General features: G+C 38.5%; 1 protein-coding gene and 1 pseudogene across 1 annotated transcript; both read left to right on the forward strand.

Moving 5' to 3' along the window:
• Window positions 1–138: 138 nt before the first annotated feature.
• TBCCD1 (TBCC domain containing 1) lies at window positions 139–24,351 on the forward strand. Its single transcript, XM_068983742.1, has 8 exons — window positions 139–203; window positions 2,748–3,126; window positions 7,630–7,785; window positions 10,186–10,552; window positions 12,323–12,509; window positions 12,647–13,144; window positions 21,153–21,303; window positions 24,245–24,351. Exons 2-7 carry the CDS (start codon window positions 2,791–2,793, stop codon window positions 21,280–21,282), a joined length of 1,674 nt encoding a protein of 557 aa, XP_068839843.1. The 5' UTR covers window positions 139–203; window positions 2,748–2,790; the 3' UTR covers window positions 21,283–21,303; window positions 24,245–24,351.
• Window positions 18,482–19,974, forward strand: LOC138083998 (elongation factor 1-alpha 1 pseudogene; annotated as a pseudogene).
• Window positions 24,352–25,527: the final 1,176 nt, after the last annotated feature.

Here is a 25,527-nt window from a genome sequence, read left to right on the forward strand (position 1 = left end):
ATCAAGGACTCTGGGCGCCAGCCAAGTGTTTCGCAGATCGCGAAAGAAGTACTGGGCCGCTCTAGCAATGTCGTGCGCCAGGTCTCGGTGGTGCGAGACCTCGCGCTTGCGCAGAAGCTGGGCGACGAGGGCTGGGCCGGTCTGGCGCGCAAGGCACGGCCGCGCCCTGAGAGGTCCGGTGGAACGGCCCGTTGCCTTCGCAGGTAACCGCTCGCGGGCCCACGCCAGGGAGGGAGGAGAGGGACCATCTCGCTTCAGGCTCCGGCTGGGAAGGCAGCCTTTGCGCTCGCCAGGTTTTGGGTCCTCTACAGACCCTATTATCTGAGGCTTCTCTGTTCCCGAAGTCTGATCCGGGCGCTCTCGGGCTGCACATCCCGCCTCCCAACCTGGACCGCGTCCTACCCTGGACAGCGGATGAGGTGGCGACGAAGCCTCGGGAGGACGGCCTTGGGCCTCACGCTGGTCTCCCTTCCTGAAAAACCAGGATCCCAGGGCATCCCAGGGAAGCTTTTGAAGCGGAAAGGAGCTTCCGTTTATGTTTATGAATTTAGCCGTCCGGAATTTCGTGGTTAGAATAGAGGGTTCGTCTCCATTGAGCTTTTGATTGCTCGCTATAGAGACAGGTGGACTATACTGGAGCGGACCAAGATCTTCCTCACAGAACCTGCATCGTCTGATTTTACTCAGAGAGTTCGAAGATAGCTGTCATCCACCCTCTCACACCCTTTCTGGGGTTCATGCTTCCATGATTCTTCACCTGGCCCTTACGTGGCCCTCCGTTTAAGACCACTCATTCTGGTAATTCTCTTCTGGATTCACTCCCACTTTCCAGACTCTCCTAAAACTGGGTTCCTAAAGTATTACTATATATATTTGTAAGTAGCTCAGTTCTAAAGTCAGATTGACTTGAATTCTAATCCAGGGTTCTCTGCCAACTCAAGTATGTGACTCTAGGTAAGTAACTCACTTAACTTTTCTAAGCCCCCGTTTTCTCATCTGAAAATGGGGATAATATATGTATCTCTAGGTGATTGTAAGGATGAAAGAAGGTGAAGAGCATGAAATACTTAGAATGCTACCTGGCACATAATATGCACGTAATTTATGTCCGCTATTTTTTGAACAGAGAATTCCCTGAAGAAGCACAGCTTTCTTAGAATCAAGTGCCAAACAAAAATAGCAGTAACACTTTTTTTCATCCAGTCATAAAATGAAGGTTTTTAAAGTAAGGTTAATGCTGAGGCGTGCTCGATGAAAACCATTGCTTGGTCAACTGATGGAAAATTTTATATAATCATTTTGGAAAGCAGTGGACATATATGGCAGGAACTTGAGAAATGTCAGTTACTTCATTTCACAAATGCACATTTGAAAATTTTCTCTAGGAATTAATCACAAGCCAGAATATATGCAGAAAGGTGGTAATTATAGCATTATTTATAAAAGTGAAAACATTAAACTTTTTATCGTGGAAAAATTTCACATATATAAAAGTAGAATAGGTAAGTGAACCCCCATGTGCTCATCATCCAGCTTCAACAATGATCACTGTTTTGTCTGTCTTGTTTTTGTGAAAAAACTTAAATTTACAAGGTGTCTGAAAATAGAACAGTTGAGTAAACTGGAATATATTTTTTTCAGCTTTTAAAATAATAAAAATTGTATTATACAATGCAAAATATACAGTATTATCACAACTATGAACATTCAAAAACCTGTGTAGAAAAAGGAAGGAAGCACAGTAAAATATTAACCAGTTTCCCTTTGGTGGTAGGCCTATGGATACTTTCCTCCCCTTCCATTTTTAGATATTTAATAAATATTCCATTAAAATGGTGTCTTGTTGTTACAACAAGCAATGGACCAACAAAATCTAAAAATATTGCTCCTGAACTAAGGACAATAGAATATGCCAGAGCAGGTTAACTGTTACAGAGAATAAAGGTGCTTTAATTTCCTTGGTCAGTTTTTTCGGTTTATGTTTACATGAGCGTTATTGTCTGCCACCTCGTGCTAGTACTTGATGTTGCACTCATATGGGCAACTAACACACCCAATCTTTAGTCAGTCTCATCCTCTATATGTAAGTGATTGGACTTTGAAATGTTATTCCTCTTATTTTGATTAGTGTTTGCCCTCAGGGTAGAGCAAGATTTCTGGTGATAGGATGGCTCTTTTTTTCCATTTCTTCTTTTCTTTATCCTGAGCAGGCATCTATCTCATACCTCATGCATTTATACTCTTCCTAGAACAACCACTTTGAACAAGTCAGATGGTTTTATCACATTTTTTTCTTGCTCAAATAGATTATGATGAGATCTGACCAAAAAATCTATTCACTTTTTAAACTGACCTAGTACATTTAAATGGAGAAGGCAGTGGCACCCCACTCCAGCACTCTTGCCTGGGAAATCCCATGGATGGAGGAGCCTGGTGGGCTGCAGTCCATGAGGTCGCTAAGAGTGGCACACAACTGAGCGACTTCACTTTCACTTTTCACTTTCACACATTGGAGAAGGAAATGGCAACGCACTCCAGTGTTCTTGCCTGGAGAACCCCAGGGATGGGGGAGCCTGGTGGGCTGCTGTCTATGGGGTCGCACAGAGTCAGACACAACTGAAGTGACTTAGCAGCAGCAGCAGCAGCAGCAGTACATTTATAAACAGTTAAGGGAGAGGTCACCTTACAAGAAAATGTGTAAATGAGTTTTGTTTCAAATTAGTTTGTAAAGAAACTTTGTTTCCTAGGTATGCAAAGAAGCCTTTTCACGCAGATGTCCTTAGAGATAATATGGATCAGTCCGGAGTTCTCCTCTGGGTGAAAGCAGAACCCTTTATAGTGGGTGCCTTGCAGATTCCCCCTCCTTCCAAGTTCAGTCTTCACTATCTCAGGAAGATATCCACCTATGTGCGAACACGGACCATAGAGGGAGGTTACCCACGCCTGTCTTGGTCTACATGGAGGCACATTGCCTGTGGGAAGCTGCAGTTAGCTAAGGATCTGGCATGGCTTTACTTTGAAATGTTTGATAGTCTTGCAATGAAGACACCAGAGGAGCGCCTGGAATGGTCTGAGATTCTGTCCAACTGCATGTCTGAGGATGAAGTCGAAAAGCAAAGAAATCAGGTATGAATTTATATGTATATGTGTGTGTGTTTAGTTACTTTGGGAAATAAACTATTTAAAATTTTTGTACTAACTGTAGAGTGTGCAAGTTTTAGATTTTAATGACCATGTGCTCCCAAAGCACCATTTAAGTTTTAGCATTTCCAGTTTGGCAGTATTTAGTGAATTAGTCCTTACTTAGCAATCCATACCCATCTACTTTCAAAGTGATAATGATACAGAAACCCTGTAATTGGAAGAGGGAAATATTTTCATTGACATTAAAACTAATATTGAGGTATGTGGGTGCTTATGAACTGTTGACCTGTTACAGTAAGAGCACCTGCCTATTTTTAAGTGTACATCTGCTATGTGCTGGGATTCAAAGATGATTAGACTAGCAGCTCTGCTCTCATGGAGCTTATAGACTAGTAGGGGAAGCTGGTGTGTGTAAAAAGGTGCTATTTAATAAACATTTCTTCAAAGAAGACATGCAGATGACCAACAATGCTAATTATTAGAGAAGTGCAAATCAAAAACCACATTGAATTCTACTCAGTACTCTGAAATGACCAGTATGGGAAAAGAATCTAAAAAAAGAGTGGATATATGTGTGACTGATTCACTTTGCTATGCATCTCAAACTAACAGACCTTATAAATCAACTGTTACTGTATTACTCACTCAGTCGTGTCTAACTCTTTGTGACCCCATGGACTATAGCCCACCAGGCTCCTCTGTTCATGGGATTCTCCAGGCAAGAATACTGGAGTGGGTTGCCATTCCCTTCTCCAGGGGATCTTCCCAACCTAGGGTGCGAATCTGGGTCTCCAGCATTGCAGGCAGGTTCTTTTCCATCTGAGCCACTAGGGAAGCCCAAATCAACTATACTCTAATAAAAATTGTTTAATAAAAACCACTTTGAGGTATTACCTCACACCATTCAGAATGGCTATCATCAAAAAATCTACAAATAATAAATGCTGGGGAGGGTGTGGAGAAAAGACTACCTTCCAAACTGTTGACGGGAATGTGAATTGGTACAGCCACTATGGAAAACAGTATGGAGGTTCCTTAAAGTAAAAATAAAGCTACCATATGATCCAGCAATCCCACTCTTGGACCTACATCCAAAGAAAACTCTAATTTGAAAAGATGCGTGTACCCCAGTGTTCATAGCAGCATGTTTACAGTTGCTAACACTTGGAGGCAACCTAAGTGTCTGTCAACAGATGAATGGATAAGCAAGATACATATATTAATTACTCATCATAGAAAAGAATGAAATCATGCCATTTGCAGCAACATGGATGATCCTAGAGATTATCATAACTAAATGAAGTAAGACAGAGAAAAACAAATACGATACCACTTCTATGTGGATATAGAAAATAGTACAAATGAACTTATTTGCAAAACTGAAACAGACTCATAGACATAGCAAACAAACTTGTGAAGAGGGGAGATAAATTAGGAGTATGGGATTAACAGATGCACACTACCATATATAAAATAGATAAACAACAAGGATCTGCTGTATGCCATAGGGAACTATATTCAGTATCTTATAATACACTATAATGGAAAAGAATCAAGTGTGTATATATATAATGGAAAAGAATCAAATGTGTGTATATATAATGGAAAGGAATCAAATGTGTGTATATATAATGGAAAAGAATCAAATGTGTGTATATATAATGGAAAAGAATCAAATGTGTGTATATATAATGGAAAAGAATCAAGTGTGTGTGTGTGAATCACTTTGCTGTACACATGAAATTTAACACAGTATTGTAAATCAACTATAATTCAGTTTAAAAAGTACTATTTAATAGTATAGAATGTACAGTGAAAGTATACATAGAGTACAGAAACAGAATAGAGAAGAGAATAATTAATTCTGGTGATGAGGAAAGACTTCACAGGGAAAGTATATTAATCAGAGTAAGCTTGTTACAGTAACAAGTGAGTCCAGCATTTCAGTGGCTTAGTGCAATAACATTTTATTTCTTATTCATGCGGCAGTCCAACATAAGGCATCTGGTTGGATGAGTCTCTAGGCTGCTGTTGTCTAAGCAATGACTCAGGGGTCTAGGCATCTTCTGTCTTTTGGAACCACTATTGTACTAGTCTGCTTTGCTGCAGTTAAAAACAAACAAAAATGAAATTCCAGTGGCTTACAGTAACTGGAGTTTATTTCTTGCTTATTTGACTTTTAGTTTGCACTTTAGTGAAGGCTCTTTTCCAGGGTCTGGCTCTGTTTCTGCCCATTTGGGGACTCAGGCTGAAGAAACAGCTTCTGTGAAGGTCATACCTGTCTTATGATAGAAGGGAAGAGCAAAGGAATAGGAGAAAAGTTTTGACACCTCTTAAAAATTTTGCTCAGATGTGACATAAACAGCAACTACTTTTGTTCCTTTGGCTAAAGCCTTGTCATATGTCCATGCCTGATATTATTAAGATGGGAGGGAATCTGCCTCATAGGAAGTAGGGAAATCCTGTGGCCACGGGTAGAGCCATGTAAGCCCCTTGGAAGATGAGGAAGTGAACAATTGCAAATAAAATACAGTTTGCTATGGCCATGCCCACTAGGGCCTGAGTCCTTCAGTTCTATTCTTTGGGAGGCTTGAAAGTGGTATATGTAAATCCACCCATATTCCATTGATTGTAACCCAGTTATGCCATATCCAGTTTCAAAGGAGGCTGGGAAATGCCATCTAATTGTGTGCTCAAGGAGGGAAAGGTATTTAGTTAGCATCTAGCGAGACTCTACCACATGAAATAATATCTAAACAAGGTTTTGGAAATTGAAAAAAAGTTTGGCAAACAACCAGGAGGAGAAGGGCATTATAATTAGTTGTTGTTCAGTCGCTAAATCATGTTCAACTCTTTATGACCCCATGAACTTCAGCACTCCAGGCTTCCCTCTCCTTTGCTATCTCTCAGAGTTTGCCCAGGTTCACGTCCATTACATCAGTGGTGCCATCCAACCATCTCATCCTCTGTTGCCCCCTTCTCCTGCCCTCAATCTTTCCCAGCATCAGGGTCTTTTCCAGGAGTCCGCTCTTGGCATCAATTGGCCAAGGTGTTGGAGCTTCAGCTTCAGCATCAGCCCTTAAACATTTATTGAGTGCCTACTGTGTGCAGTAGCGAGTGCTGTGGATACCGAGATGAATAAAACCTTCAAGAAGCCCCAGTGTTTTTTGAGTGCTTACTATGTGTGCTAGTTACTAGGAACATAAAAATGAAAAAGAGATCTCATAGTCTCATGGAGAGGCAGGTATGTGGAGAAGTAATGACAGTATAACAAATAATTATTAAATGGAAGTACTGATATGCATAAAGTCAGGAAATTGTGTTGAGTGAAAAAAGTCAGTCCCAAAAGATAACATACTGTGATTCCATTTATGTAACATTCTTGAAATGACAAAATTATGGAAATAGAGAACAGAAAAGTGGCCAGGGGCTGAAGAAGGGGTGAGGGAAGATGGGAAGTCAGTGTGGCTATAAAAAGGCAACATGAGGGATCCGTGTGTGGATGGAAGTGTTCTCTACCCTGACTGCATCCATGTCAACACCGTGTCAATACTATTGCACAATAGTTTGGTAAGATGGGAAGTTGAGTGAAGAGTACATCAGATCTTTGTTCTTGCAGCTGCATGTGAAACTACAGTTACCTCAAAAGGTTTAGTTAAGAACAAAACTTAAAAAAAAAAAGACATAGATTCATGAGGTTCCATGTTGACTGCTGATTTGAACAGCTAGATTTAGGTGGTTCTGAGAATCCATATTTTTAAATTCCTTAGACTTCATGATTTTGAGCTGTGTTGGCAATCAGGGTGAATATAGCTGTAGTCCTAGAGGTATTACTTCACTTTTTTGCCTCCATTGTATGTGTATGGGAATGGGTATATGAGGATAATCATGAGCTTCAAACCATATCTTCTTCAAATAAGAAATGATTTAGAAACATTTGTCCGGCCAGTAGTAGTTTTTTTTCAATCAAGCACTTTTAAAGAATTTGATGAAAACCTGAGGCCTACTCCTCCACAGAATACCATACACCAAAAAATTACATACAATTTCAGATGTTGCCCTGATATCCTAAACTTTGTTGATTAGTTTATGATTATGTTAAACTAACTTCTGTGTCTTGATTAAATTTCCTGCCTATCTAATTTTTAATTCAAATTACTAAGGTTTTTTAAATATAATTTTAAACTTTTGAAATAATATACTTCATAAAAGAACGTGCTTCATGACTCTTGGGAGAGAATATCAATGGCCATAGATGCTACATAGCTTTCTGAGAAGATAAGTGACTCCAGTTTAATTAGTTTTAGACACTCCTACATCTGGGTACCAGAGACATATGTATCCAATGCTAGAAACATTTTTGCATTTGTCCTTTTAGGATCAGAACACTGTTGTGAATTTCTTTTACTATATCTACTTAGTTGTAGACTAGTGGTTGATGTCATTTTAGGACATGGGTTCATCATTTATTTTCTTCTTGGACAGCTTTCAGTGGACACCCTGCAGTTTCTGCTCTTCTTACATATACAGCAGTTAAACAAGGTCTCCCTGAGGACATCTTTGATTGGGGAAGAGTGGCCTAGTCCCAGACACAGATCTCAGTCTCCTGACCTGACTGAAAAATCCAGTTGTCATAATAAGGTACTGTTTAAATTATGGTCTCTTTCTCTGAAAGGGACAATTTTCAAGGGAGATATATTGCCTTCATTAAATATTACTTTGAGTAACTTATATAAGACAGAGATTTGCTGGCTTGTTTTGTTTTGCTTTTTTCTTTTTTTCCTATTTATAAAACAAAATCAACATGTTCAGTCTCAATCAACATCGAGAAGTGATTTCGGTTCCTTCAATGACACAAAAATCACTTAGATAATTTTCTGGCAAATCATTTACTTGACTCTTAATTAGTGTTCACATTTTTGCAAATGTTGATGAATTCGATTTCACATGATTGTAGACAAGTCAGTTAACTTCTCTTGCTTGGCTTCTTTTCTCTACATGGTGATGATAATGCCTATTTCTGAGTGGCTGTGAGAATTCAGTAATACACAGCACATGACTTGTTGCGCAGTAAGCACCGGTATATGGTGACTTTAGTTTGTGTATGGCATCTCCCAGCAACCGACTGGACCAGGGATGGACACTTGACTAGAGTAACCCATTCCTTGGCATGAATTTGAAATTGGTCTGATTTGAAATGGTGACCGTGGCCCAAACAATACCCCAAGGAGTTGAAGAAATTACCAATTGGTGATGGGTATTTGCTGGTAGCTCATGTGGCATTGAGACCAGCACAGCTACCACATTTGTGAGTCACCTGGAGTTATGGTGGATTAGAAACTCTGAGGGAATCAGAGAAAAAGAAGAGAATGGAACAGATATGCAGAGCGTCCTGGGAGAGGAAGAGGTTCAAACTGGCTTTCCAGTTCTGGTTCTGATGAGGCCTCCCTGTAATTCCATTTGGGAGATGACTATGTGTCCCTGCAGTAAATCTCCCTTCACTTGAATTAACTTATATTCCCTCTGCCGGTGAAAGTTACTACCAGCCAGCCACCCATGCTCTCTTTATCACCACCCTTACCTACTTAGTTGTCAAGCCTTACTGATTCTGATTCCAAAATAACTTTAAAAAGTTGTGTTTCTTCTTCTTCTTCTATAGGTCTTTTTTTTTGCTTTTATTTCTGGTATTAGATCCTACTTGATCATCCTGCTTTTAATCTATAGCCCACCTACTACACTGGAGTTTCCAGAACACAGATCAGTTGTATCCATCTCCTGTCAGAACTCCATCAGTGAATTCTCACTGTCATTGTTGTTTGCACCCTTGTACTCTTTGGAGTCCTCTCCAGCCTGCTTACTGTGGGGGAGGGAGATGCAGCACGAGGGAGGAAGAGCAGGTGAGGTTGTGGGCTGCTCTGCTTTGAAGTGTTCTCTAACATCCAAAAGAGAGTTTATTCAAAAGAGAAAATGGTATAGCTGTTTACAAAATAGTTTGAAAATCTCTGGCACACACAATGACGCCCAGAGACCTTAGTATTTCATGCAAGGCTTTTGCTGAATGGATGCTACCTACCATTTAACCTTCCCCTGCCACTTCCCCAGCATGCTCCCTACACCCCACCCAGAATTTTGACTTCTCTCAACATAGCACGTAATTTTACTCCTATGAGCCTTTGGATGCAATTTCCTAAGGCTAGAATGGCCTTTTTTCCCGATCTGTTTGCAAAACTACCAATGTCAATCAAGAATCTATTCAAACAGCACTACACTAAGATTTGTTTTTCCCAAATGGCGTTCTTGTTCCTCTCCTGCCCGTAGAACATCTTTCAGATCTCTGCTATAGGTCTTATCTCATTGTGTTTTACTTTATGTTGTCATTTCACTACACAGATGCTGAATTCCTTGAGCACAGGAACTATGTCTTACTCAGTTTGTATAATTCATCACGTAACACTGGTCATATCACATAGAGTTAATCAAAAAATATCTGTCAAATGAATGAGCCAAGTTATTAGAACGTCCGCCAACTCAAAGCTTATTCCCAAAGTAATAACTTCTTTTAAATCTGACTACTGTAAGATCAGTTGCCTTTTTTCATCGGATTTTGAAATTAGTTCTGTGATTTGAGAAGGTAAATTAAAAAAACCTAGTGCTTCATGAAATGTTTTAGAATATTTACTAGCTGTGTGACCTTGGGCAAGTTTCTTTTTGTATCTCCATTTCTTCATCTGTGAAATGGGCATGGTAATGGCATCTAATTTAAGACTGTTGCTAGGACTAAACAATGATAAAGTTTCTTTAACAGTGCTTGGCACACACTGAAGCTTAGCTATTAGTGTTACTTTTGGATTCTTAGGTAGGATAGAATCTCTTTATATCTATCACATGCACAGAAAATCTTTATAAGTTTTGTATAGTCACCTTGAATGCTTTTGGGGGGATGAGGTAAAGTATAAACATAAAACAATTAAAATATAAAAGTTTCAGATCTCACTGAGTCTCTTTGTTCTGTTGAGAGTGCTTTCTTTTGATATTTTTTAGAACTGGAATGATTACAGTCATCAGGCTTTTGTCTGTGATCATCTGTCAGATCTCCTTGAGCTGCTTTTAGACCCAGAGCAACTTACCGCATCATTTCATTCAACCCACAATAGTCTAGTCTCTCGGGAAGCTGTTGTGGCACTCAGCTTTCTTATCGAAGGTACAGTGAGTGGAGCTAGGAAGATATATCCGCTTTATGAACTTGCACTGTGGCAACCACTGCATGCGGAAACTGGCTTCTCAAAGACCTCTAAGACCTTTTCTTTCTACAAGCTGGAAGCCTGGTTGAGAACCTGCTTGACTGGGAATCCATTTGGTACATCTGCTTGCCTCAAGTCTGGGAAGAAATTGGCTTGGGCTCACCAAGGTATTTATTAATATCTTAATCTATATTAAATTGACTGACAGGTTATGGAACCTAGTATTTTCTGGTGTATATCACACATCTTTTGTGGAAGACCTCAAGAATATTGCTACTATAAAAGGGAAAAAGGGGAACATCTCTATTGTAAATGACTTTTTCTCAAGGCAGCAACAATCTCAGTTGACTCATTAGTCCAACTTGCTTTGGTTGCAACTAACAGAAACTCCAACTTCAGTTAGTCCTTTCTGTGCTCTACTTTCGTCTTTTCTGGCTTGTTTTCCCTCTCACTCTCATGCTGATTTCCTTGAAGCTTTTCCATTTTCTGTGCCACTTAGCAGAAATTGGCTATTCTGCAGTTATACCCTCATAGAGTTGTTGCAAAAATGAAGTTCTTTTAGCTATACAGACACAGGCAGAGTAGCTATTTCTGAATTAGAAATTTAAATTCATAGTAGAGAGAATTTGGCTTTGGTTGCAAAGGTATCTACTTCTGATTGTCCAGTGATGGCTGACAGGATAGGTTCAGGTACTGTATGACTTCTTGGGGCCCAGGTATAAGTTTTAAGAGAAGAGGGCCTCAGAAGTAGGTGCTACACTAAGGCAAATGCCAGGCAGAATTAATAGGAAAAAACTAGAATATACTTTCAAAATCTCTGAGTTTCAGAGATAAAGAGAAAATAGTTTCCATGCAAATGTAAAAAAAAAAAAAGCAGTTTTGTATCAAATTTTTGTAATGCTAAGATTCAGAAAACGGTTGAGCAACATCTATAATGATCCAAGTATTTTACATGCAACCAAGTTATTGCTCTAGCATGAGGTCAGACTCTCAGGTATGTATGGCTTCTATAAACAGGAGACACTATATAATTGTTGATGCTGATAAAAGAAATATAGGTGCAAGTAAGTTTTTAAACATTGTTAGGGTAAGTACTAGGAGGAAAAAGGACATCTGACCTCTTAGGATTATAAAATGTGTAGATAGTAGGATTACAAATAATTTTTATCTTATTTTACTTATAGTATTTAAAAGTTTTCTACAGTAGCCATATATTAATTTTCTAATAAAACAATAAGAATTGTTTTAAAAGAAGAATAGTGTACTATGTGACCTCTCCACATTTGGCAGTTTTCTTTACGAGAGTGGTCCTGATGGCTTGCAGGGAAGTACAGTCTGAGAAAGCAATGATGTCATGGTGAGACTGTGTTAGGAGGGCAGCCTGCACAGAGTTTTTGAGTGTGAGTTTGTGCAAGGCAGCATGTCTGAGAGGAAGATGTACTCTCAGTAATGATCCTGAGAGTAAAGACATGAACCTAAATAGAATGCATGGAAGGATGTGGTAAGTAACTTAGGAGAAGTTCAGAATTTGTATTATGGCAATTTAAAAAGAATATTTCAGAGTTGGGATGATAAATTAAGGTGAGTTGGGGAAGATATTTGAATTGCGTCAACTCTACCACTTACTAGCTATATGGCCTTAGGCACGTTACTTAACTTGAAGAGTAGACATGAAAAAAATCTTAGATCTATAGGCAATCTTGAATGGATTGTAGATTTCACCTTTTATTAAAAAGGCAAAAAATTTAAAATTTGGCGACATACAGAAAAGCACAGAGTGTAGTATAGCATACATCTCTTTACCTGACACCCAGATCTAACACTTCTTAAATCTGTTATGTATCTAATTTTAGACATGTGGACATGTAGATATGTATAAGCTCATTTGGATGATGGGTTTCCTTTGAAACTATCTCGTTTGTATTTTTCTTAAATAGTTGAAGGGACAACCAAGAGAGCAAAGATTGCCTGTAATACTCACGTGGCCCCAAGGATGCACCGCATGGTGGTGATGAGCCAGGTTTACAAGCAAACGTTGGCCAAGAGCTCAGATACTCTGGTGGGGGCACATGTAAAGATCCATCGTTGCAACGAGTCTTTTATATATCTGCTCTCTCCCTTACGGTAAGCAGTCTTGATAGTGTTCTGACATTGTTACATCTTCTTTAGAATGGGGTTGGTCCTTTTATTTGTCATCACAGAATAATATCATAGTCAAACGTTTTTTAATCTTGTTCAAAGGAATTTACCTCATTTTTCAGATCCGTGACAATTGAGAAGTGCAGAAATAGCACCTTTGTCCTGGGCCCTATTCAGACTGCTCTTCACCTCCACAGCTGTGACAATGTTAAAGTCATTGCTGTTTGCCATCGTCTGTCCATCTCGTCGACGACAGGTTGCATCTTTCACATTCTGACACCTACACGCCCCCTTATTCTCTCTGGGAACCAGAGAGTAACTTTTGCCCCTTTTCATACCCATTACCCGATGCTGGAGGACCACATGGCCAGGACCGGCCTTGCTACAGTGCCTAACTATTGGGATAATCCCATGATTGTGTGCAGAGAGAACAGCAGCCCAAGTGTCTTCCAACTCCTACCACCATGTGAATTCTATGTGTTTATTATTCCATTTGAAATGGAAGGGGACACAACAGAGATACCTGGGGGTCTTCCATCTGCATATCAGAAAGCACTGAGCCAAAGGGAAAAAAAGATACAGGTCTGGCAGAAAACTGTGAAGGAAGCTCGTTTAACAAAGTGAGTAGTTTCTAGAAGTAAGTAGTAACTTGTCTTATGTAAAACGCCACGGGAAAGCAAATTAATCTGCATGCATGCTCAGTCTCTCAGTCGTGTTTGGCTCTTTTGTGACCCCATAGACTGAAGCCTGCCAGGCTCCTCTGTCCATGGAATTCTCCAGGCAAGACTACTGGAGTGGGTTGCCTTTTCCTACTCCAGGGGATCTTCCCAACCCCCAAACCTGCGTCTCCTGCATTGGCAAGTAGATTCTTTATGACTGCACCATCTGGGAAGCCCCCCAAATTAATCTGCACATGTTTATAATTGTGCTAAACAAACAAAAAAGACAAAATGTGTCTTTTGTTAAGGTCAGTATTCCAGGTACTGTTTGGTTGGGGGATGGGAGCAAGTGGATACTCAAGTATTAGACTCCCTCCTTTTTTTTTGGTATAGTAAATTTATTTTTTTTTATACACAAAAAAACTCTTTGTATTGGGGTATAGCCAGTTAACAATGTTGTGATAGTTCCAGGGGAAGAGCAAAGGGACTCAGCCATACATAATACATGTATCCATTCTCCCCCTAAAATTCCCTCCTACCCAGGCTGCCACATAACACTGAGCAGAGTTCCATGTGCTATACAATAGGTTTTTGTTAGTTATCCATTTAAAATATAGCAGTATGTACATGACCTTCCCAAATAGACTCTCTCCTTTTAAGAAGCTTCAGTTTAACTGGCAGATATAAGACTTAAATGAAGGACCGTATATAAGGTCAATCATAAATGGATTACTTTTAGTTTTTAATTTTCTCCTCTGCACTATATTGGTGGTTTTCAAATGGTTGTGTATCAGAATCATCTAAAGAGCTTGTTAAAAATACAGGTCCTGGCTCCTCTACTCTACAGATAGACTTCCCAAAAGTGGATTCCTAATGCTGGTCCATGGACTCATGCCAGTTTTTGTCAGAGTTCCTAATTAATAGTAAATTGTGAAAAATAAGTACAGTGTTTTTAAGTAGTGCTAAATTTAGTCAACTTAGAATACTGTCTTTTATTCTGAAATTGTTTCTTTCTTACTTTGTAGGTACTGAAGTATCTTGTTTTTAATAACATGCTTGATATAATAGATGCTTATGGTTTATTATGTCCATCACAAAATTTTATTTCAAGGGTACTTGTCTTTAAACTCTAGGAGCCAGGGACACACTATATATAAAGCATATATAAAGATTCAGAAAACATGAATGTGGGTAGTTGGAGAAGATTGATGGAAAGAATTTGTGTTGGACATTGAAAAATGAGCAGAGTTTGGATAGGAATTGAGGGTTAGGCAGAATACTTGAAACAGCATTAGAGGAACAGATGTGGAAGTAGAAGCAGACTTAAGGTGTCCTGGAAATCAGTTGCTTAAACAAGATTCAGGGTGTGGATAATAATATTTAAACTTGTATGAGTAGATCAAGCCAGATCATGTAGAATCTTGCATATCAGTCAATAAGAGTTAGATTTATGTGGAATTAAATAATAGAAGGCATAAAAGGGTTTTAAACAATGCAATGAAGTTCAGAAAGCCATTTTATTTATTCAGGAACATTTATAGAATGCCTGCAATATGCAAACCACCTTATTAGATGGTATGGCAGATAAATGTGATTGGCACATATGAAGATGCTCTGACTAGATCTGAAAGAGGGAAGTCAGGGTGGTATTACGATATTCTAGACTAAGAAACTGGACTAGAGTGGAGATAAAGGGTGTGGAAACCAGAAATATTTTGACAGGAGGCTGAACTTGGTACAAGATTTTCTAAAAAAGACAAAGATGACTTCAAAAATTGCACTCCAGTTTAGACACCTTTGATCACTTTTCTTCTGGACAGAATAGCATGTACATCTTAAAAAGTAGTTGGTGCTCAGAATAATTATGAAGTAATTATTTAATAATTAAGTAATCATTGTCTGTACAATATTTTGGTGTTTAATTTTGTTAGAGATGTTAGGAAAGATAAGTAGGAAACATTATAGTACCACAAGATGGAGGGGTCCTTCTTCTACAACATTGTCCATCTGGGAGCTGGAGCTAGTTTGAGAAGAGGGTATCAAGTTCTTTTGGAGGCTGTTTACATGAAATGTCCTATATCCTAATAATGTCTTGATCCTTAAGACTTAGAAAAACTCTTACTTTAATAATTGGATTCCATTTGCTTGGTATTCGTTTTTTGTTATTATTTTTCCTGATTATCATTATCTTGGAAAATAGCAGCCTTTCTAAAAATGTTTCTATTTCTCATGATCCAGAGCTGTGATTTGATATGTAAGTAGGAGTGCATATTTTAATTAGATCTCTTGATTTTATTGGATGTTAAAATTAGTGTTGTTCTTTGGACAGCATGTCTGTATTGTAGTGGAAAGTACTCTGACTCCGGAATTAGTACAGACCATGCCGCTTACTGTGTGACACTGAAGGTGTCATCTGATCTATCTCTTGGCTATTTCACATACATATAGAGTGTATTTTCTACCTGATACGACTGATATAAAGGTTCATTAATAAAGATAACTTATAGTAATGATGCGTGTATAAGACACTGTAGTGGTGTGTCCTGTACCATGTGTAGTAGTGTGAGTGTAAGACACCCTGCTTAATGATGAGTTTGAGAGACACATCTTCTAGGTGAGATTGTTTACTCAATGTCTGAGACGTGACCTGTTAGAATTAACTTCATTCTAAGAGAAACTGTTGAAAAAAGACTCGATCCAGCCATCTAATTTTCTGGATGCATTTTTGTGGCATATGGATTAAGGAAGGAAGTATATAAGATATACTTACACACTTGCATTTAGATTCTTTTCTTAAAAATCTTTTTGTTTTGTATTGAGGTATAGCAAATTAACAATGTTGTGATAGTTTCAGATGGACAGCAAAGGGACTTAGTCATACATATACATGTATCCATTCTCCTCCAAACTCCTCTCTCATCCAGGCTGCCACATAAAACTGAGCAGAGTTCCACATGCTATACAGTAGGTCCTTGTTGGTTATTTCATTTTAAATATAACAGTGTGTACATGTCCATCCCAGATTCCCTAACTGTCCCTTCCCCTCATCCCTCCTACTGGCAACCATAAGTTTGTTAGTTCTAAGTCTGTGAGGCTCTTTTTGTTTTGTAAGTAAGTTTGCATTTAGCTTCTTCAAAATAGTTGCTGGCTACCAAAAATATAAACATCGGTAATAGTCACAACTCATGCTTTCTCTGGGAATCCACTGTAAAAATACTGCTGTTATCTGTAACAAACATTCCACTTGGTTTGTATCTCATGGATTGAGCCACCAAGATACTAATAATACAGATCAGTCATGTTCAGCTTAGCAAAACAATGCTGATGACCATAAAAGTAAGTGAGACGTACTGAGCACTTACTATGTGCCCTGTACTGTTCTGAGCACCTTCTATGTACTAACTCATTTCTTCTTCCTAACATCAAGGCTGTATATTGTCACCCTGCTTATTTAACTTATATGCAGAGTATATAATGAGAAATGCTGGGATGGATGAAGCACAAACTGGAATCAAGATTGCTGGGAGAAATATCAATCACCTCAGATATGCAGATGATACCACCCTTATGGCAGAAAGAGAACAAGAATTAAAGAGCCTCTTGATGAAAGTGAAAGAGGGGAGTGAAAAAGTTGGCTTTAAGCTCAACATTTAGAAAACTAAGATCATGGCATCCAGTCCCATCACTTCATGGGAAATAGATGGGGAAACAGTGGAAACAGTGGCTGACTTTTTGGGGGGCTCCAAAATCACTGCAGATGGTGATTGCAGCCATGAAATTAAAAGACACTTACTCCTTGGAAGGAAGGTTATGACCAACCTAGACAGCATATTAAAAAGCAGAGACATCATTTTGTCATCAAAGGTCCGTCTAGTCAAGGCTGTGGTTTTTCCAGTGGTCATGTGTGGATGTGAGAGTTGGACTATAAAGAAAGCTGAGTGTAGAAGAATTGATATTTTGAACTGTGGTGTTGTAGAAGACTCTTGAGAGTCCCTTGGACTGCAAGGAGATACAACCAGTCCATCCTAAAGGAAATCAGTCCAGGGTGTTCATTGGAAGGACTGATGCTGAAGCTGAAACTCAAATATTTTGGTCACCTGATGAGAAGAGCTGACTCGTTTGAAAAGACCCTAATGCTGGGAAATATTGAAGACAGGAGGAGAAGGGGATGACAGAAGATGAGATGGTTAGATGGCATCACCAACTCAATGCACATGAGTTTGGGTAAACTTTGGGAGTTGGTGATGGACAGGGAGGCCTGGTTCATGGGACCACAAAGAGTTGGACATGACTGAGTGAACTGAACTGAACAATTCCTTATCACAGATGAGGAAATTAAGGAACAGAGAAATTTAAGTAACTTACCCAAAGTCACACAGGAGTCAGGATTTGCATCTAGTCAGCCTGATTCCAGAACCTAGGTTCTTAGTGTCTCTACTGTTTTCTGTGAACTATTATCATATATAATATAATCATTATAATGATGTGATATAAAAGTGGATCATTAGAAAAACATTCTTTTAAAGCAATTCTGTTGTTTGGATGCTGCTGGTATTTAGATGCCTAGATTTTCCCCCATGTACAGAAAGCTTATACACGTGCAGAATCTGGAATGTGATAAGGCACTTAGCACATGTTAACTGTGAGTTAGAGTGTCTTCAAGTGGTAAGATCCTTGATAACAATAGAAACAAGGGAAAGCACACAATTTCACCTTGGGAACATGGAAAGACAGAGGAATTATTTGCTAAGTTGAACTGAAACTCCCAACATCATCCTTTTAAAGTGATTTGGTTATATCATTTCCTTACTGTGGCCCCTCTCACGAGTCCCCATCATACTTGAAACAAAATGCAATATAAAACCTTCATGGTACCTACCAGGCCCTTTCTGCCTCATTTTTCTGCCATTCTTTTCCTTATTCACTGTCCTCCCACCATAATATGATCTTACTTACTCACTGCCATCCAGCCATACACCACCAGGAATGTATCTGTAGAATAAAGTTGGGTATCATTACGTATTGCAAGGAGGGAGAGAATTAGTTACATCTCCATAAAAGCATGTTTAAAAGAACTGGTCATTGCATTTTGGCTGTGATAGATGATTTGGGGGAGGGTCCTGTTGTGAGTTGGATGCAATCTGGAAGTGAGGGTAATTCTGTGATTTGGTATTATAATAATTTTTATATTAAAGAAGAGAGGAATGAAGGGGATAAAAATGTGATTGTAGCTTTTTCGCAACGGGTTTGCCGCCAGGATACAGGTGTCGTGAAAACCACCGTTAAACCTAAGCCAAAATGGGAAAGGAGAAGACCCACATCAACATTGTTGTCATTGGGCACGTAGATTCAGGGAAGTCTACCACGACTGGCCATCTGATCTACAAATGTGGCGGGATCGACAAGAGAACAATTGAAAAGTTCGAGAAGGAGGCTGCCGAGATGGGAAAGGGCTCCTTCAAATATGCCTGGGTCTTAGACAAACTGAAAGCTGAACGTGAGCGTGGTATTACCATTGATATCTCCCTGTGGAAATTTGAGACCAGCAAGTACTATGTTACCATCATTGATGCCCCAGGACACAGAGACTTCATCAAAAACATGATTACAGGCACATCCCAGGCTGACTGTGCTGTCCTGATTGTTGCTGCTGGTGTTGGTGAATTTGAAGCCGGTATCTCCAAGAATGGGCAGACCCGTGAGCATGCCCTTCTGGCTTACACCCTGGGTGTGAAACAACTAATTGTTGGCGTTAACAAAATGGATTCTACTGAGCCACCCTATAGCCAGAAGAGATACAAGGAAATTGTTAAGGAAGTCAGCACCTACATTAAGAAAATTGGCTACAACCCCGACACAGTAGCATTTGTGCCAATTTCTGGCTGGAATGGTGACAACATGCTGGAGCCAAGTGCTAATATGCCATGGTTCAAGGGATGGAAAGTCACCTGTAAGGACGGCAATGCCAGTGGAACCACCCTGCTTGAAGCTCTGGATTGCATCCTGCCACCAGCTCGCCCAACTGACAAACCCTTGCGTTTGCCTCTCCAGGATGTCTATAAAATTGGTGGTATTGGTACTGTCCCTGTGGGTCGTGTGGAGACTGGTGTTCTCAAACCTGGCATGGTGGTCACCTTTGCTCCAGTCAATGTAACAACTGAGGTGAAGTCTGTAGAAATGCACCATGAAGCATTGAGTGAAGCCCTTCCTGGGGAGAATGTGGGCTTCAATGTCAAGAACGTGTCTGTCAAAGATGTCCGTCGTGGCAGTGTGGCTGGTGACAGCAAAAATGATCCACCCATGGAAGCTGCTGGCTTCACAGCTCAGGTGATTATTTTGAACCATCCAGGCCAAATCAGTGCTGGATATGCACCTGTGCTGAATTGTCACACAGCTCACATTGCTTGCAAGTTTGCTGAGCTGAAGGAGAAGATTGATCATCGTTCTGGGAAAAAGCTGGAAGATGGCCCTAAATTCTTGAAATCTGGTGACGCTGCCATCGTTGATATGGTTCCTGGCAAGCCTATGTGTGTCGAGAGCTTTTCTGATTATCCTCCCCTGGGCCATTTTGCTGTGTGTGACATGAGACAGACAGTCGCTGTGGGTGTCATCAAACCAGTGGACAAGAAGGCAGCTGGAGCTGGCAAGGTCACCAAGTCTGCCCAGAAAGCTCAGAAGGCTAAATGAATATTATCCCCAATACCTGCCACCCCAGTCTTAATCAGTGGTGGAAGAACGGTCTCAGAACTGTTTGTCTCAATTGGCCATTTAAGTTTAATAGTAAAAGACTGGTTAATAACAATGCATCATAAAACCTTCAGAAGGAAAGGAGAATGTTTTTGTGGACCATATGTTTTGTGTGTGGCAGTTTAAATTATTAGTTTTTAAAATCAGTACTTTTTAATGAAAACAACTTGACCAAAAATCTGTCACAGAATTTGAGACCGATTAAAAAAAGTTTAATGAGAAAAAAAAATGTGATTGTAAAGAAACAGCAGTCACTCATTAGCCAGGAAAGGGTAATGCTCAGTCATTTTTATGGTTTGGATCACAAAATGTTTTTGTTTTTCATCCAGACCTGAGATATGATTTTGGAGTGGTTTTGTTGTTGTGTTGATCTAGCATCATCCCACAATGATCTTGTCTGCTGTTGGTGTGCTGTGGGATTATTTATGTTTAACAGAAGAGCACCACAACCAGGCCAGATCCAGACTACACCTAGGCCTAGCTAAGCCTAGGTGCTAAGCCAACTCCTGGCTATCAGGAACTTCTCTTGCTTATCCTCAGCATGTTAAATATTCTTTCACTTTTGAGCCTTTGCAGTTTTTGTTCCCTCTGCCTGGAATGTTCTTCTCCAGATATTTATTTTTCTTAATCCACCACTTCATTCAGATTTCTGCTTAAGTGTGATCTTAGGTGTCTCCTGTCAGTCCTTTCTAAATTAGCATTCCCAATACTCTCAATTTCCCTACTCTGCTCTGTTTTTCTAACTACTTAGGTTCATACACACACACACACACACACACACACACACACGTTACTTATTACCTATATTCCCTACTAGAATATGCAGTTCACAAAGAGCACAGACTACATAGATCACAATGGGAACCACTCCCTCTGGAGTCGTGTGGTGCAAACCTGCCTGGACAGAGGCCACTTCTCTTTTCTTTACATGTCTTATCAGTCAGAACACTACTCAGCATCACTGGTCCTCAGTAAATATCTGTTGAGTGAATGATCACAGTAGAAAATATATAATTACTGACAAGTCTTTACAAAGAGAGAATTGTATTTGACCAATCTTTTTTTTTTTTTGGTGGTGGTGATGTAGTATGTAGCACTGAACAAAGCAGTCATTCAGAGAGAACAAATGAATAACTAGAAATATTTAAAATTTATCCTATTAAAGCATTTTGTAACCACTTGGTATAAAATTAATATGAGTGCATTGTTTTTGCAATTTTAGGGATCAAAGAAAGCAGTTTCAGGTACTTGTGGAAAACAAGTTTTATGAGTGGTTGATTAATACAGGACACCGTCAGCAGCTGGACAGTCTTGTGCCTCCTGCAGCAGGCTCCAAACAAGCAGCAGGATAAGACTTCCTCTTCGAAACACTGGTAGGTATTTACAATGGCGACCATGTAAATTATTTGGGGGAAATCTTATAAGTGTGCCCCGCCCCCCAAAAAAAACCACACAGACTTATTATGTTACCAACCATTGCTATTTTTTCCCACTGCTCCCACCAGTATATACAGAATTGTAAATGCCCATATTTACGACATTTTATACTGAGAAGACCAACCAGAATATTCAAACAGCACCTATAGCATTATCAGCAAATAGAATAGCCAAATTTGTCTTTTTTGTCTCTTGCCTGACACAGTCCAAAGCTGTTCTGTACTTCCCTGTATATGGCTTTAAGGTTTACTCTTTCTAATACATTTCACCTCTATCCTGTAAATCCACATACTAGTCATTTAATTTAGCTAGTCTTTGTTAATTGTGCCTTAATAAATAACTAGAATTAATCCAAATGAAGATTTGAATACTAATCTTTAGGAAACCTGCAGATTCAATAGAAGAGGACATAGATACAGACACATTTACTGGAAGTTGTTTAATCCAAATACATAGTATTTTTTTTTAATAGAAATTAGCTTATTTTGCTATTTGAAAGTATCTTTAAAGACTCACAACAGAAAAACACAAAGGACATAAATAGGTAGTTCACAGAAAGATACAAAGATCCTCACTTTCACCTAAAATTAGAAATGTAAGATACTATTTTTCATCTATCACATTGGCAAAGGTCAAAAATGTAATTTACAAATTAAGACATTTCACTTACCACTGAGCAAAGTATATTTGTGCAACCTTTTTGGAGGATAGTTTGACAAAATCAGAATTAAAAATGCACACATTCTTTGACTTTGTAATTTCACATCTTAGATTTAGCTTACAGATATGCAAAGATCTGTTTAAAGATCTGTAAAGATCTGTAGCATTATTTGAAATAGCTGTAGGCTGGAAACAAGCCAAATGTTTCTCGGTAGAGGGCTGGTGCCTATGAACCAGTTCATTCATGCTTGGAATGCATCTTTAAAAAGAGTGGAGTATATCTACAGGTGTTCACCTTGAATGATCTATAGTGGAGTGAAAGTAAGAAGTGAGAAGGGGAGTAAAATGTTGCCTTGTGTGTTTGAGAAAAAAAGGAGGGATAATCCCACATATTTATATACTAATTATATGCTTTTAAAATTTCTGAAAAGTTATAAAGAAATTGTTAGAGTGTTTATCTGAGGAATGAGACTGGATGTCTAGGGTAGGAGAAAACTTATTCTTAATTTTTATTGAGATATAATTCACATACCATAAAACTCACTTTTTAAAGTGAAGAATTTAGCAGCTTTGATTATATTCACAAGTTTGTACCGCCATCACCATGAACAAATCCAGAACATTTTCATCACCCTAGAAATAAAGCCCATATACATTGATAGTCAAGCCCAAATCCTCCAACTCTGATATCTCCTCTGCCCCCTGTTCCCAGGCAATCTCTAACCTGCTGTGTGTCAACTTGACTTGTCAGTTTTGGACATTTCATATATTGATAAGTGGAATCATGCAACATATGGCGTTTGTGTCTGGCTTCTTTCACTTAGCATAATGTTTTTAAGGTTTATCTATGTTATAGCATGTGTCAGTATTCTTTTTTATGATTGGATAGTGTTCCATTTGGAGAAGGCGATGGCACCCCACTCCAGTACTCTTGCCTGGAAAATCCCATGGATGGAGGAGCCTGGTGGGCTGCAGTCCATGGGGTCGCAAAGAGTCGGACACAACTTAGCAACTAAACAACTACTATTAATATTCCATTATATGGATATACCACACTTTATCTGTTCATCAGTTGATAGACATTTGAGTTGCTTCCATTTGTTAGCTGTTGTGAATAATGCTGCTATATGTACTTTCATGTACAAATTTTTGTGTAGAGATATGTTTTTATTTATCTTCAGTATACAATACAGAGGAGTAGAATTGAAAGGCCATATGTTTAATTTTTTGAGGAACTGCTGAACTGTTTTCCAAAGCTGGATAGCATATTCTTTACTGTTTATACATTGTTTATATCTTCAGTATGTGTTACTTTTTATGAAAAAAGAATTTTACAATACTTCAATCGCTCAGTCATGTCTGACTCTTTGCAACCCCATGGACTACAGCACGCCAGGCTTCCCTGTCCATCACCAACTCCCAGAGCTCGCTCAAACTCACATCGAGTCGGTGATGCCATCTAACCATCTCATCCTCTGTTGTCCCCTTCTCCTCCTGCCTTCAATCTTTTCTAGCATCAGGGTCTTTTCCAGTGAGTCAGTTCTTCACATCAGGTGGCCAAAGTATTGGAGCTTCAGTTCAGTCTTTCCAATGAATATTCAGGACCGATTTCCTTTAGGATTGACTGGTTAGATCTCCTTGCAGTCCAGGGGACTCTCAAGAGTCTTTATGCTCAGCCTTCTTTATAGTCCAACTCTCAAATCCATACATGACCGCTGGAAAAACCATACTTTTGACTAGACGGACCTTTGTCAGCAAAGTAATGTCTCTGCTTTTTAATATTCTGTCTAGGTTTGTCATAGTTTTTCTTCCAAGGACCAAACGTCTTTTAATTTCATGGCTGCAGTCACCATCTGCAGTGATTTTGGAGCCCAAGAAAATAAAGTCTGTCACTTAAAATACTTAGTTAATAAATAGTGAGATTAAGAATTGAAAATCTGATGAAGATTATACAAAAGAAATGGGAACTATAAGAGGATAAAATTTTACTTTAGACTAATCCCCACTGCCTACTACTTTGTCTATATGTGAGTTTCTTTTCTTTATGTCTGTATGTGAACCTAAGATAAAAGGAATGTAGTTAACTTTTAACTCACGTTTTATCACTCTAAATTATCATGTGATTGATTTATGTGATGTTGTGAAAAGGATTTTTTCCTGTTTTTCCTTGAAGGTGACAGAAAATTAAGTGATTATAGTTTTGTTTTTTTTTTTCAGTCATTTTCAGGGTCCTGGCAACATGTGGATGAACAGAAAATTGTGCACATGTTGAGACTAAACTGGGAAGGTGCTTTTGCTGTTTGAGACTTTGGAGATTTTTCTTCTTATTTAAGACTTTTCTTTATGTTTCCTTCCAATTTCATTTGTTACTGTTTACATCGAATTTTAGTCTAAACTTATGTTATATAAACATATTGTTTATAGAATATCAGAAGGCTCATTTTATGATGCTAAAATGAAAAAGTTGAAGACATTATGTTAATATTAAAATGACTTGAGTATTGATTTAGTAAACCTTACATTTTAAGTTGTGTAATGAAAGGGTTTCATCCTTTCAGAGTTAAATAAGAGTTTTATAGTTCTTTGTAAGTATTTAAATTGAAATTGCTATGCCTTTTAAAATAGAATTGAAATGAAAGTATGACTTGTTGGAGTATAAATATAGCAGAAAAGCTTTTATACAAAGATATTTTAGTCCTTAAAGTATACAACAATGAAATTGTGTAGAATTTTTCTTTTTCATTTTCTGCTTCAAATTTTCAATGAAACACTAAAAAGTAATTTTCTCCTTTTGATTAAAAACTAAAGTTTTAACTTTAGGAAAGGTTTCCAAAGTCATTCTGTGCTGTTATATCAAAATAAAGTTTACATTTGATAGGAGAGTTGTGTTCTTTAAGATAAAGGAAAAGTTTAATAAATAATCTGATTGCTGATAAATGTTGTTTCATATGCTCTGTGGTCAGTTAATTAGTAATTATATCAAAATTATATCTGTTATGAAGAGATAAGGAATATCTCTTATTTCTAAAGTGAAAATTAACCCTCAGAATGTTTTAATTGGAGTTCTTACAGTTTTTATTTTAAGATGAAATTTAACCAAGCAGAGCATTATCAAATAAACACTGGAGTAGTAGGAGTGTGTTTTGGAAATTGCTATTGTTAATAAAACTAATGGTATTAATTAGATACTTTCTTTAAAGTTTATAAAATTCAGAATACTAAGCACATAACTTAATACTTTATAACCCAACAAGCTTCATATCAAGGCACATTTGTCATTTTATGAACTAACCATAATATATCTGGGGTCATCCCATTTATAAAAAATTTGCTGGAGTCTTTGTTAGTGGAAAGATGAGGAAGTAGAACTTTTAAGAAGAGTATATTTGACCAGGAAAATTAAAATGGAGAAGACTTGATTTGTTGTTTGAGTTTCAATTCAGTTCAGTCGCTCAGTCGTGTCCAACTCTTTGTGACCCCATGAATCGCAGCACGCCAGG

The sequence above is a fragment of the Capricornis sumatraensis genome, chromosome 1 (assembly GCF_032405125.1).
Source record: "Capricornis sumatraensis isolate serow.1 chromosome 1, serow.2, whole genome shotgun sequence".
Taxonomy (NCBI): Eukaryota; Metazoa; Chordata; class Mammalia; order Artiodactyla; family Bovidae; genus Capricornis; species Capricornis sumatraensis.

Coding starts and splice junctions, on each gene's coding strand:
- TBCCD1 (XM_068983742.1), top strand. CDS start 2,791: ATGGATCAGTCCGGAGTTCTCCTCTGGGTGAAAGCAGAACCCTTTATA. Junction 7,786..10,185: donor AATCCAGTTGTCATAATAAG/GTACTGTTTAAA, acceptor GATATTTTTTAG/AACTGGAATGATTACAGTCA. Junction 12,510..12,646: donor TATCTGCTCTCTCCCTTACG/GTAAGCAGTCTT, acceptor CTCATTTTTCAG/ATCCGTGACAATTGAGAAGT.